Here is an 11875-nt window from a genome sequence, read left to right on the forward strand (position 1 = left end):
CGGATACTGTGTCAAATACGTCCACGTGTTAGGACTTGCATATTGAATGGAAAAATAAAACAGTTCTTGTCGTCATATGTCACCGTCACTTGTTGTGCCATTGGTGAATTTTCCAGTCAAGTAACCATACAAACTTGGCAAAGCAGCTATTGTGTACTGCAAAAACGGTAACTTAACGTTTTCTAGCTCCTTGTAGCCAAGTAGTCCTTAGTAGTGCTTCAGGCTTCCCTGTGAAATCGAATGTTTCTACAGACCAGTGATTTACAGTGTGCTCTGAGTTGGCTGAAACAATTGAATTAGATATTCCCACAGCACTTGATTTTAGTAAAATGAGTTTAATTTGTTAGTAAGTCACCATCTGAAACCCAAGGAGCAGGAGCCTGAAGTTGGTGACATGTTCTGACTCGGCTGCTAAGGCTGCTTTTCAGGCATTGAAAGGTGCCTTGCGGGACTCTTCCTCCTTCCCTTAGCACTGGCAGGCGATGGACTAGACGTGTCGATGCTGTAGAGCGATGGGACCTTGACACCCTTCTGTTTCAGCATCTGATGGAACTCCAGCCGTTCGTTAATTATTTTCTGAAAATTAGGGATGTGGAAAGCATCAGGTGGACAGCAGTACTGCAAAGTGTTTTCTTATCTCATCAGTCCCTCACTGGCTGCTGGAAGCAGAGTTGGAAAGAGCCACGTACCTGCATTGCCTCCAGCACCTCCTCATCCGTGACCTCTGCCTGGGGAGGCTTGCTGCCTGCCGTACTGAAGGTAGCCTGAATTATTTTGCTTCGATATCTTTCAAACTTTTGATAAAAGAGGAAAGAAATAGGTGTTTTTAGGCTTTTTACACAATTCTTTGGCATTTGCATGGATTTACAGAGACTACACTGTCAGACTTGGACAAAGTGCTAGTGGCTGATGAAATGGAAAGTCTGTTTATGTGAAATGACTGTCAGTTTGACTGGGCTTCACCGTGATAATGATGTGTTTCTGGGTGGACCAAGTCCCTTACCCGGTATTGGGCTCTGTGCTTGCTACCAGGCACGTATGCCTGCAGGACATGGCTTTAAGGTGATATCTGTTACTTTGAGTGTGGAAGGATATTAGAAATCTAGAGATCTGTTGTGAACTCGAGTTTCTCAAGGGCTTCCGGTATTTAGGGCCTGCTTGCTTTGTTAGTGACACAAGAACTGCACGCTAAAAAGCTGGGAAGCAAATGGACTGAGTTTCCTGCTCCTCTGGCCTCATGGCTGCAAAGGGAAGCCGGGCCCTGAGAGCAAAGGACTGCAGTGCTCTGATGCATCTCCCGCTGTGCTTCTGCCCAAGAACATCTCTGAGCTTTCAGATTCTCTGCTCGAAATGGTTGAAGCATCTCCCAAGAAGGAGGCAGCAGTCTGAAGTGAGGGAGGCTACACTTACCCTGCTGGTGATGCGTTCGAGTGCCACTCTGGTTTGCAGCTCCCTGTGCTGCAGTGCCTCGGCTCGGCTCTTGATCTCCTGCTGCGCCTGTTGCTGCTTGTGGATGTGGTGCTGGCTGCTCAGAACCTCTGCCCGTAGCTGGCTGACGGTCCCCTGTAACTCACCGATCAGCTTGTTCTGCTCGGCCAGCTTGGATTCTTGTTCTGTAACAGCCTGAGGAGATACATAAATCAAGTTGTTCTAGCGAGGAAGAAAGTGAGCAGGCTTGGCCACATCTTCCCAATATCTGGTCCAAACGCTTCTTGTATTTCCTGGGCAGAGTCTGGAGACTAACAACCTTGCCAATACTGGTAACTGTTATTGCTTGGCATTTTCTCTAAAACTACTGGACTGAATAGGGTTTTACGTGTCAAAGGCCCCCAAATCTAAAACAAGCACAACTAAGCAGCTAGTAGCAGGATTTTCTGTAGTGGCTTTGCAGCAAATTTACCTGTCGAAGACTACAGTTCTCCTTCTCTATTGCCATCATCATTTCGTCATGTTCCCGTTCTTCACTCAGACGGCAAATCTTAAGAGAAAACATTTTACACTTCAGTTTTGCAGTACACAGGTGCAGCTCCTGTCGAGGAGGAAGGGAACTGTTGCATAAAGCCCAAATTCCCTGCCGCCGGCTCCTAACACCGATGGCCACCGTGCTCTCAGGGTGGTATGGTACCTTGGTAGACATGGCTTGTAGCTGATTTTCTTGCTCTCTGAGTTTCCTTTGGAGCGTTTCCTTTTCAGATGTGGTTCTCCGAAGCTGGGATTCTTGGATCTCCAGTTGTCTTTGCAAGGAAGAGATGGTACCTGTAAAGTTGGAATACAACTGTTACACAAACCGAATCCCTGCCGAAAGCTCCCTTTTTCAGGTAAGCGTAAGCAGAGCTGCTGTTGTAACCGTCCGAGTATAGACCCTGAGTGGAGTTAATGCTGCAGCCACAGGGACGCTGGTTGATAATGCATTTTGTAGTACTTTGCTGTGATATGTGTTAAACTTAACCTCATTGCGTGAGGTAGGAGCTGCTCTGAGGAGCAGTAGAGCCCGTTACGAAGTGCTGAAGTGGTGGTGGATGCTGCTGCTTGGGGCTCTCCCTGCTGGGTTTCCTCGCGCCCCTCACTTCGAAGGGGAGAGGGAAAGTGTTTTCAAACCAAGTGGCATCCCAGCTTCACTCTGTAAGCAGCAATCGAAAGCAGGTTTTGCCCTCATGACACCCTAACCTAGAAATTTTCCTTGGTAAAAGGAGCTGAATGGCAGGAAGATGAATGCCGATAACGGTGGGGTTTTGGGCACCTTCCCCAGGTACCTGCGGCCATGTTGTAGTCATCCTTCGCCTTCTGCAGCTCCCTTCGGAGCTCTCGGACGGCGTTCAGCCCCTCGGCCAGCCTCGCCCCCTGCTCCTGCGGGACCCCGCAGACACCGGCGCCGTCGGGGGCCGCTCCGCCCGGGCTCGCTCCTTCCATGGCTGCGCTGCGGAGAGGGGCGAGGGCTCCTGTGGGGAGAGCGGAGGGGTCGGAGGCGGCGGTGTCCGCTCGGGAGGGCGATTCTTCCCCTCCGCGGCTCTGTCAGGCACCGGGCCCGGCGCGGTGGGTGCCCCCGGCCATGGCGGGGCAGGGCCGCGCTCGGTTGCCAGGCAACGGCGGCGGCGGCGGGGCCGCGCCTTTCGCTTCCGCTTCCGGGGCGGGCCGGGCCGACGCCATGGGGCGGAAGAAGAAGACGCTGCACGACTACGCGGCCGAGTTCTCGGAGCTGGCGGTGAAGCGGCACCTCCTGGAGCGCGGCGGCGGCGGGGAGGCGGCGGTGGTGGTGGAGACGCTGTACTGCACCTCCTGCCAGCTGCCCATGCGCGTCCGCCGCGACCGCATCCTCGAGCACCTCTCCTCCGGCCGCCACTACCGCAACCGCCGCCTGCTCCGCCAGCACGGCCTGCGCGCCCCGCTGCTCCTGTGAGTGCCCGGCCCCGCCGCTCCCTGCCCGGCGCACGGCGGTTCGGCTGCCGGTGTGGGAGCAGGGACGGACCGCGGGGCCTCCGGCCCTCGCTGGGCGAGAGGAGAGCGGTGGCGCCTCACCCCAACCCTCTGTCTCACCCAGTTCTGCAGGTGCGGACGGCGGCGGCGGCCTGCCCCTGCAGCTCGACGCGCCCTCCCTGCTTTCTCAGCCCTCCTTCATCCTCGCCGGCACCAGCGCCATCGTCCCCTCGCCGCCCTCCTACCACAAGCCATTGGTTCCCCACCACCCCGTTGCTGCCGGTTCTCTGGCAAGCGCAGTCGCCCCCCAGGAAGACCCGACGCCCTCCACCTCCACCAGCCGCCCCTCGGCGCCTGCCGCCTTCCACATGAGGATCGCGCCTGCCCCCTCGAAGCAGGCTGGCCAAAGAGGGGCTGCGCCTGAGGCCTCTGATGGCCTGGCACCCGCCATACGGCATGGCAGCAGCGTCGGCCTTGCCCTCTTCGGCATAGGGCTTGTTAATAAAGCCTTGTTTCAAACCCTGATGGAGGAAAATAACTGCTGCCTGCTTTACGTTGTGGAGGATCAGCTGGAGGAGGTGGAGAGTGCCTTCGGCGCCGAGTTCCTGGCTGGCACCAGGGTGCTGCGGCAGCAGGACGCCGATATCGCGCTCAACGATCAGCGGTACTGTCCACCACTAACTCCCGTGCGTGCTGCTTCCCTCCCGCCAGCCTTGTGGCGAGTGTCTCTGTGCGAGGCTTGCTTCCACTCTGGAAAACGCCACTGCACTGTAGTGGACCCAGACTGTGCTTGTCTGGCCCCATGTGTGTTCCGGGACTTTGGAACAGGGCGAGACCAAGGGGCTGTTGCAGGCTAAGCCTTATGTAGTATGTCGTAGATGCTTCAGAAGTCCCTGAGAAGCTTAGCTTGACTTACGTGCCCAGAATTGATGGAAACTCAGAGGAGTTTAGTTGCAGGCAGCTTTGTTAAGAAATATATAAAAAAATTTATTTTCCCCCATTCTCGTAGAGCAATAAACAACACACTTTCTTGCTGCCTGCCAGTTTCCTTGCCTCAGAGCAGCTGGCTGACGTAGGTGTCTCTTTTGAAACTGTTTGAGATAAGCGAGGGTTGCTGTAAATCAGAAAGATTGTGGCGTTTTGCTTTGCAGTTGAACTGAACAAGTAGCATCTAGTGATGTGGTTACAGTCAGTTCTCAAACCAGTATTTTAAATATCATTGCAAAAGCGAAAGGCAGCTTTTAAGAAAGATGGATTTGATATTAGAAACTAAAGAATGATAATAAGCTAAGATGCACCAATCAGTTGTTCAGGAGCTCTACCACAGAAATACTTTCAATTTCACTGTATGTGTTAACTAGCAGGATTTCAGGATTTAACTCGCTTTCAAAGGACACCTTTCTAAGACTTTTTCCTCTAAGATGCACAAAAAGCAGTGCCATTCCGTTGTGCCACTTGTGGTTTTAATCTATGTATGTCATCCCATATTTCATCCTTACAAACAGGTACCGAGTTCCTTTTATAACATAACAGGCTCTTCCAGAGCAATGGGATTTTACATCTTTTTTTAACTCTTCCTTAAAGGTTAAGGCAGCTCTTAGAAACATGACTGTAACTGAAAGGAGCTTTTGAGCGTTGTTCATTCTGGTAAAAACCCTGTCTTCGCTGAAGATCTTTCTTTTGACTTCGGCAGAGTCTCTGGAGCCATTATTTGTTCACCACCTGAAGAAGCCTCTGAGATTGTAATAGATGCTTTACGAGCGGGTAAGAGGAACAAACATAATTTCTAGGCTGTAACGACACCTCTGTGTTATCGCAAGATAAAAACATTTTGTGCAGACTGTGTCCTGCCTCCAGTCCTGTGTTCTGTTCCATTTTGCACAGGAAAAGGTGTCTTTTGCGAGAGGCTGCCCAGTTTTGACAGGCAGACGGCAGAAGCTTGTTTCGATGAAGCTGACAGATGTGGAAGACCGTTGGTGTGTGGATTCTACAAGTAAGACCAGCATATTTCTGCTCATTTATACTTGCTAAGAAGCTTGTGTCTGAAAGTAGCGTTGATTCCTCAGGCTGTCCTGAATTTGTCCTCAAATAAACTTAGTTTCACTGCTGCTTGTTAACGTTGTTCATCTGGGAGTTAATTGGATTGGATTAATTCTTCATGCTTAATGGAGATAAAATCTAGCTGTCATGAGTTTAAAATAAATGCTCACTTGAATGGATGCTAGTGGAACTCAAACGATGAAGCTTTCAAGATGTGAAAGCTCCTTTTTTTTTTTTTTAGAATGGCCAAAGGCAGTTGGGGTTCACATCTCTGCAGCCCTTTTGAGGTTTTGCAATTTTGTCATTAAGGTTGTTAGTTTAAGTCTTCACAAGTGCAGATGTTAGGCTCGTTTTCAAGAAGCAAAATTCATACATAATAAGTGTCTGAACTTAGAAAGCGGTGTCTAACCCCGTCTGTCTGGTGAGGTTCGTGTCGTACGCTCCCCGCTGGCTGCCGTCGAGGGGTCCTTGTGCCCCGCAGCGGTAACGGTGGCCCGGGTGACCTCCTCCTCTTCCAAACGCTGTGCCGCAGCCCTTCTTTCTCTTTGAAGGCGCTTTGACCCAGCGCTGCAGTTCTTGTACAAGAAAGTCCGCGACAGCCAGGCACTGGGGAGGATCCACCGGATATCCACCATCAGCAGCATATACCCAGCAGCGTCTCTGAGCTTCCTAAAAACATCAGGTACTGAGCAGCTTTCTGCTGAAAAATTGGTTCTCAAACTTGAACATGTATCCAGAAATGTATCTTGTCCCATGTTCTGATGGAAAGTCCCCTATGTTTGCGTAGCCTTAAGATGCATGGGTTTTATTTTGAGGAGCATTTTCTTTACCAGTCTTTATTTTTGTTGCATTTTTTGTTTGCTTTTAGTATTAGTTCCTTTGATAGAGGGGGCTTTTTATATCAATTTCAGTGCAGTTCAGAAAGGTGCATGGACTGTAGGTTCTAAATGTGGAGACCTTAATGCACAGTTTTGCTTCTTCCAGGTGGAATTTTTTATAATGCTGCTGTGCATGATATAGATATTGTCACTTTGTTGTTGGGAGAGAGTGCACCAGATACAATATTTTCACTGGGGCATGCGTTCTGTGCAGGTAAGAATAAATCTTTTGATATTTTATTGAGTACCTCTGGACTTTGGTGCTAAAATTGGGAAGAAAGGGTGTATGAGAGCACAGTAGCCATGACATAATTGTTCCATCATACAACAGGTGCAGAAATAGTCTAGCAAAATAGAAGGCAAGTTTCTCAAGGAGTTGTTGTAGACAGGGTATTTAGCCGTGATTTCTGAATTTTGCCAGTTCCCCGCTGATGTGAAGCGGTTGCTGAAGAGGTATCACTGAACTCTACTCTGTGTGGCAATTGAGGGATATCAAGTTTGCCATTTGAAAACCAGAGCGCAGAAAATAGCGAGCCAGCTTTGTGCTTACAAGAATGTCAATGCAGTCTTCCCCAGTTCTTCGCTTTCTCTGACTTCTCTGGCACTTTCCCGTTGATTTCGGCACAGTTGAAGATGTGAATTTACTCTGGATTGTGTCAAGCTGACGGGCACGCTCTGGGTTACCAGAATAATTTAAACTAACCATAAAACTGGAAGCTGCCATTTTTAAAATGGAAATGCGAAGCTTTAATTAAGGTAATTGCAGCTGCCGCCAAACCTTGCCTGGCTGTTGTTAGAAGGCGTAGTGTGCAATGTTACAACCTATGGTAAAGCCTTGAAATGCAACAAACAAAATGCCCCAGGGCGGATTTTGTACCATCTGCCTCGTCCTAGCTACATGCTGGAAGTTGCCTGGTCTTGGTTGAATAAGCTGCACAGGCAAATGTGTTGGGAAGAAGTGGAAGCCTTCCTTAGGGAGAGCCACGGGCTGGGAAGGGGGAGTTCAGGCCCGGGGCTGTGTGTCTCTGCAGAGCTCGTTGTTCTCCATCAGAAGTGCTGATAAAGGTAAAGCAGCTGGTGTGCGTTGCAGAAAGCGCTTTGCTGTCGCCGTTGCTTCCTGTCTGAAGGTATTGCCGAGCCAGTGTCGCCCCTCAAGGGAAGACGAGCACTTTGTAGTCGTAGTACTTGCTGGTTTGCTGTTCCTGGTGTGAGCGAGTGCCTTTTTTGTCACTCAGATATGGCCTACTTGAAGGATGCAGACACTGTAGCGGTCAGCATGAAATTTCCTAGCGGAGCAATTGTTACTTTGGACATCAGTCAGCACTGCACTAAAAGCTGTGATCAGAGACTAGAGGTGCGTTCTTACTTTTAAGTCGAGTCTGTCGCGACACCACAGGCTGGCACGAGTCTCGCCCTCTGTGTGTTCACGTGGGGCGATATGTGTTGTGCCCCTGCACACGCCTGCAAGCACGCTTCACAAAACACCTCGGTGCCTCGGCAGCAGTGGATTGCTTGTCTGTCTTTAAGCCACAGTCCGCTTTCTCTTCTCTTCTGGTACCCGAGTTTTGCCTCTGTTTACATGCATTCTGTTGGGGTTATAAGCCGCATGCAATGATACTAGAGCAGGAATTGGCGTCAGCTCTCCCGAGGCTGAAATGTTGTCTTTGTTGTCTTTCCAGGGTGTTTTTAGGTCTATGGCAAGCCAAGAGTTAAGGATACTTAAAGGGGAAGAAAAGTGTAAACTCGGAGGCAAAGTGTCTGTAAATTCTTAAAGTCATGAATTATAACAGACGCGTGGGCTGGCTTTGGGGAGGCATTGTCTGTTCAATACTCAACAGAGGAGCTTTGCTCAGGTGGAAAAATAAAAAGCAGAAGTATCACATAAGTGGAAGCCACTGTACTACACCACCTACCTGGGACTTTCTGTCGTGTCTGATGCATAGGAGCGGGTATGCCAGTCGTAACTCCTAATGTCAAAAGTTACTTTTTTCTTGGTTGTACAAACCGGGGCTTCTATAGAGTAGCCAGGTGTTCAGGATCGAAAGTACGATAACTTAAAAACCTTGTTCTCTTTCCGATTTGATGCCTCCCTGCAGGTTCATGGTTCTCAAGGAACGTTGCGGGTGGATAATCGGAATCCTCTGGGGATTACGGAGCATGGGACTTCGGTATCCCTATACTCCCAGACCCAGGCTGACCGCTACAGAGATGCGCACAGGGAGCTCTTTCGACACTTTCTGAGAACCCTGAAAGGTAGGAGGAAGCTTACGTTAATGGCTAGTGTTGCTCTGGGTTTGCTTTCAGCAAAAACTTCCCTCGGAAGCTATTCCAATTGCAATTGCAATTCGGTGTTTGTGCCTGAAACCCCGAAAAGAAATGAGTAGGTGTGAAAACTCGAAATGAGATTCACCATGGTTAAGTTTAAGGCGGTGATGTGCAGGTGATGAGCGAGCTTCCCGTAAGCAAACACGGGGTTTCGCGGGCTGGGCTGTTGCCCTGAGGAGCGTTGGTGTTCTCGGGGGATGAGGGAGAGCGCGGCGGTGCCTGCAGGTGGGTGAAAGCCCGCGTGGAGCGGTCAGCCTCCGGAGGAGCTGGTCCTTCGATGACAGTGCGGACAGCTAACCTTGGCACGGTACGTGAAAAGGAATGACTCGGCTTCCTTTTCTCACGTTCAAGTCAGTGAGACGGGTGAGGGATGAGTGTTGATCCGAAACTCCTCTGAGAGAGAAGAAAATTGGGAGGGAAAATTACCTTGGACCTTGCTGGCATTTGTGAAGAAAGCAGCCATTTCCCGCAGCAAGGAGAGCCTCGTCTCGAGGCCTGGCTGCCCAGCAGGAATAAAAATATTTCTGTTCTGCTGGCTGCATTGCCAAAAATACAGGCTTTTAGTCACAGGACAGGAAGGAGAGGAGGCTGAAACGTTTTTTTTGAACTCTGAGGCCCCAGGTGTGGGAGCTGAAGCGGGATGCCGTGGTGGGTGGCGACGTGCTGAAAGGCAGAGCAGGTGATAATACGGGTTTCATCCAGCGCTTCGTTCCTGTCCCTGCAGGCAAGGAACCCCCCGCGATAACCAAAGAGCAGTTTCTGTGGACGATTCAGGTCGCCGCAGCTGCTGAACAGTCCTGGAGAAACGGGTCCGCCGTTGACTTGCGAAATGAGGCGATAGAGTCATCTGTAATCAAGACTGAGATAATGTGACGCGCGCCGCTGTTCCCTGCGGTGAAGGATAACGCTGTGCTACGGTGAGCTCTTCCCACCTAGCGATGTCTCCACTGTGACTTTATGATAAGACTTGTGGTTTGGACGTTTCCGCCGGGAATGCCCAGAAGACGGAGGCACTTTTGAGGCAAAAAGTGCTCGGCGCTGAGGCTGCGGGTGTTTCTTAGTGCATCAGCCAGAGCCCTTGGGAAATTCTGGGCAGTTTCACCCAGGCGGCTTTTCCTCCTGGAGGGCTCTGCTGGCCGTGGAGCTCCGCTTTCCCGGGAGAAAAGTGATGCTCCTGGGGCCGTGGTAAGGTGGTGTAGACCACCACCAGCCGTGATGGGAGCGATGCAAGTGGTCGGCTTTCCTGGCGGCTTCGCAAGCGAGATGACATAATGCTCCAAAAAAATACAGGAGCATCCGTCTGGTCTGTGCTCGTTTCCCTTCAGTACCTGCGGGAATGTGACTTCTGCGCTGAACGTGCCTCTGGGCCTCCTATTTATTGTTTTGTTTTTACTGGGTTTTTTAAATCTTTTTGAAAAGAAGTTACGATCTAATTTTCTTGAGGGGCGGGGAAAAGAAATGGAAAAGCAGAGAGGGAGTTCTCCAACCTGACGTTAGAGAGATGAGAGACTTCATAGCGCGGCTATAAATTAAGGCTGTTCCGTAGAGGAGCAACGCACGTGGGCATTTCAGTAATAAACACTGCGTTATTGAAGGGGTTTTTCCAAATACGATCTGGGAATTTGTCCAGGGGCCCCGTACAACGTCTGTTACGGAGACAGGCGGCTGCTGGGCGGGTTCTTCAGCGCCCGGCTGAGCGCTGCCGGCGTTACTCGCTGCAGCAGCAAGGTAGCTCTCTGGAGGCTCCTCGTTTCCTCGCTGAAATGCAAACGTTGTATGTTAACATTTTAGTAGCAAAACTGAACTCATAATCATGTCCTTTGAGTGTAGGAAGGGCATCCGGTTATGTATTTTAAAGGTAATTTTTTTACAGTCCGGCAGATCTGGAACGTACACCACAGGAAAAGATCGTGCCTTCAACACCAGGCGAGTCTGCTTTTCAGCCAGGTCCTTTGTACCTTTGTATTCTCGTGTTGGGCTTGTTGCAGATGTGTAGATTTGACTACTCTTGTCTGGTTCTCGCACGCCAGTTTTCAAGATAGTCGAAAGCCTTTTTTATTGTATTAAAATAACGTTCTTGCCTTGAGTGTTAGCCTATTAACGACACTTCTTGCAAGATCCTGTACTTCAGTCAATTTCCAATCCCTACGTATGCAATATATATTACTACAACTAGAAATAGCGGTGACATTTATAACTAAAGACAGTTCTCTTGTGGAAATTGTTCTTAACGGTATAATTTTTCAAACTCCGAAAAGCTGTGTCTTAAAGATAAAGATTGCTATTGATTTCGTTCTCTATTTTCCGCGTCTGGAGCTTCGTGGTTGTTTGATGAAGCAAAGTAACTTCAGGGCTTTCGAGGTCTTACGCTTTAAGGCCGACGCTGGGGTAGGAGGGCACTTCCGTGCGATATAAGCGAGACTTTAGTTGCCAGATGCTGTAATTCCCACATGTGCTTTTATTGTGTTACAAAAAAAAAAAAAAAAAAAGAAACCACGGCTATAAAAATAACACATTTTCCAAAGATAACATTACAAAAAATCCTGCTCATACCGTGGTTGGAGCGTATCAGTTAATACTGCCGGAAGAAGCCCTAGTTAACATGGAAAACGTGAATGATTGTTTCAAAACCTTTAAAGCGTTAAAGTGCTTTCGTTAGCCGTTATCGTAGGACGTAGGTTCACAGTTCAGCAGCGCCAAAGGCGTCGGGTTCCTAATGGGTGTTGTGTGGAGGGTGGGATGGCCCGGAGGAGGGTGCGCTGGCGCCTGCGGGCCCCCGGGGGGGAGAGCAGCGGAGCCCATCAGCCGGGGGGCAGAGACCCCCTCCTGCGTGCCCGGGGCTCGGAGACCCCCTCCTGCGTGCCCGGGGCTCGGAGCTGCCCTTGGACACCGAGACGAGGGTGGCGGAGGGAGGACCCGGGCCCCAGGGATGCTGTTACGGCACGTACGGATCCTCACCTACAGAGTTCACGCTCGGTTTCCCCGTGATCCTCCGTCACTGACCTGCAAGGAGGAGACGGCACATCCCTGCGGCGAGCCCTGGACGTCGTAGCTGGGACTTCAGCTCTTTGGCTCTACTGGTTCGAGGGTCCAGGGCTTTGTCAAGGGTCTCCCAGCTCCTTCCCCGGCCGCGGGGAGATGGGAAACAGCTGTAGGTCAGCCCTCTGGAGGTCTCCATCGCAGGGGCGGTGCAGGGAGGAGATGCAGGAGTGGAAAGG

General features: G+C 50.5%; 2 protein-coding genes across 7 annotated transcripts; one reads left to right on the forward strand and one right to left on the reverse strand.

Annotated features, from left to right (window-relative positions):
• Positions 1-411: 411 nt before the first annotated feature.
• Positions 412-2910, reverse strand: CCDC27 (coiled-coil domain containing 27). 2 transcript variants are annotated; one of them, XM_054222123.1, is made up of 6 exons: positions 2750-2910; positions 2126-2252; positions 1901-1978; positions 1411-1623; positions 690-794; positions 412-576 (listed from the first exon to the last, which is right to left on the reverse strand). In XM_054222123.1, exons 1-6 carry the CDS (start codon positions 2908-2910, stop codon positions 412-414), a joined length of 849 nt encoding a protein of 282 aa, XP_054078098.1. The 2 variants fall into 2 exon arrangements, with proteins under 2 accessions (XP_054078098.1, XP_054078099.1); XM_054222124.1 differs by lacking the exon at positions 690-794.
• A 227-nt stretch (positions 2911-3137) lies between these two features.
• Positions 3138-10878, forward strand: LOC128918214 (myo-inositol 2-dehydrogenase-like). 5 transcript variants are annotated; one of them, XM_054222113.1, is made up of 9 exons: positions 3138-3393; positions 3539-4078; positions 5108-5178; positions 5299-5407; positions 6006-6136; positions 6439-6546; positions 7568-7686; positions 8429-8585; positions 9382-10878. In XM_054222113.1, the coding sequence occupies exons 1-9, from the start codon at positions 3146-3148 to the stop codon at positions 9528-9530; spliced, it is 1632 nt and encodes a 543-aa protein (XP_054078088.1). In that variant the 5' UTR covers positions 3138-3145; the 3' UTR covers positions 9531-10878. The 5 variants fall into 5 exon arrangements, 2 of the variants coding, with proteins under 2 accessions (XP_054078088.1, XP_054078089.1); XR_008469468.1 differs by lacking the exon at positions 7568-7686 and having other exon boundaries at positions 9382-9519; XR_008469466.1 differs by lacking the exon at positions 9382-10878 and having other exon boundaries at positions 6960-7686; positions 8429-8456.
• The last annotated feature ends 997 nt before the right edge of the window (positions 10879-11875 follow it).

The sequence above is a fragment of the Rissa tridactyla genome, chromosome 16 (genome assembly GCF_028500815.1).
Source record: "Rissa tridactyla isolate bRisTri1 chromosome 16, bRisTri1.patW.cur.20221130, whole genome shotgun sequence".
NCBI classification, from domain to species: Eukaryota; Metazoa; Chordata; class Aves; order Charadriiformes; family Laridae; genus Rissa; species Rissa tridactyla.

Bases quoted from the DNA above. Each gene is read 5' to 3' on its own strand.
- LOC128918214 (XM_054222113.1), top strand. From the start codon at position 3,146: ATGGGGCGGAAGAAGAAGACGCTGCACGACTACGCGGCCGAGTTCTCG. The intron at 4,079-5,107 runs GTACTGTCCACC...TGACTTCGGCAG, and splicing joins ATCGCGCTCAACGATCAGCG to AGTCTCTGGAGCCATTATTT. The intron at 6,137-6,438 runs GTACTGAGCAGC...TGCTTCTTCCAG, and splicing joins GAGCTTCCTAAAAACATCAG to GTGGAATTTTTTATAATGCT.
- CCDC27 (XM_054222123.1), bottom strand. From the start codon at position 2,910: ATGGAAGGAGCGAGCCCGGGCGGAGCGGCCCCCGACGGCGCCGGTGTC. The intron at 795-1,410 runs GTAAGTGTAGCC...TTTTATCAAAAG, and splicing joins TCGAACGCATCACCAGCAGG to TTTGAAAGATATCGAAGCAA. The intron at 577-689 runs GTACGTGGCTCT...CCTAATTTTCAG, and splicing joins AGGTGCTGGAGGCAATGCAG to AAAATAATTAACGAACGGCT.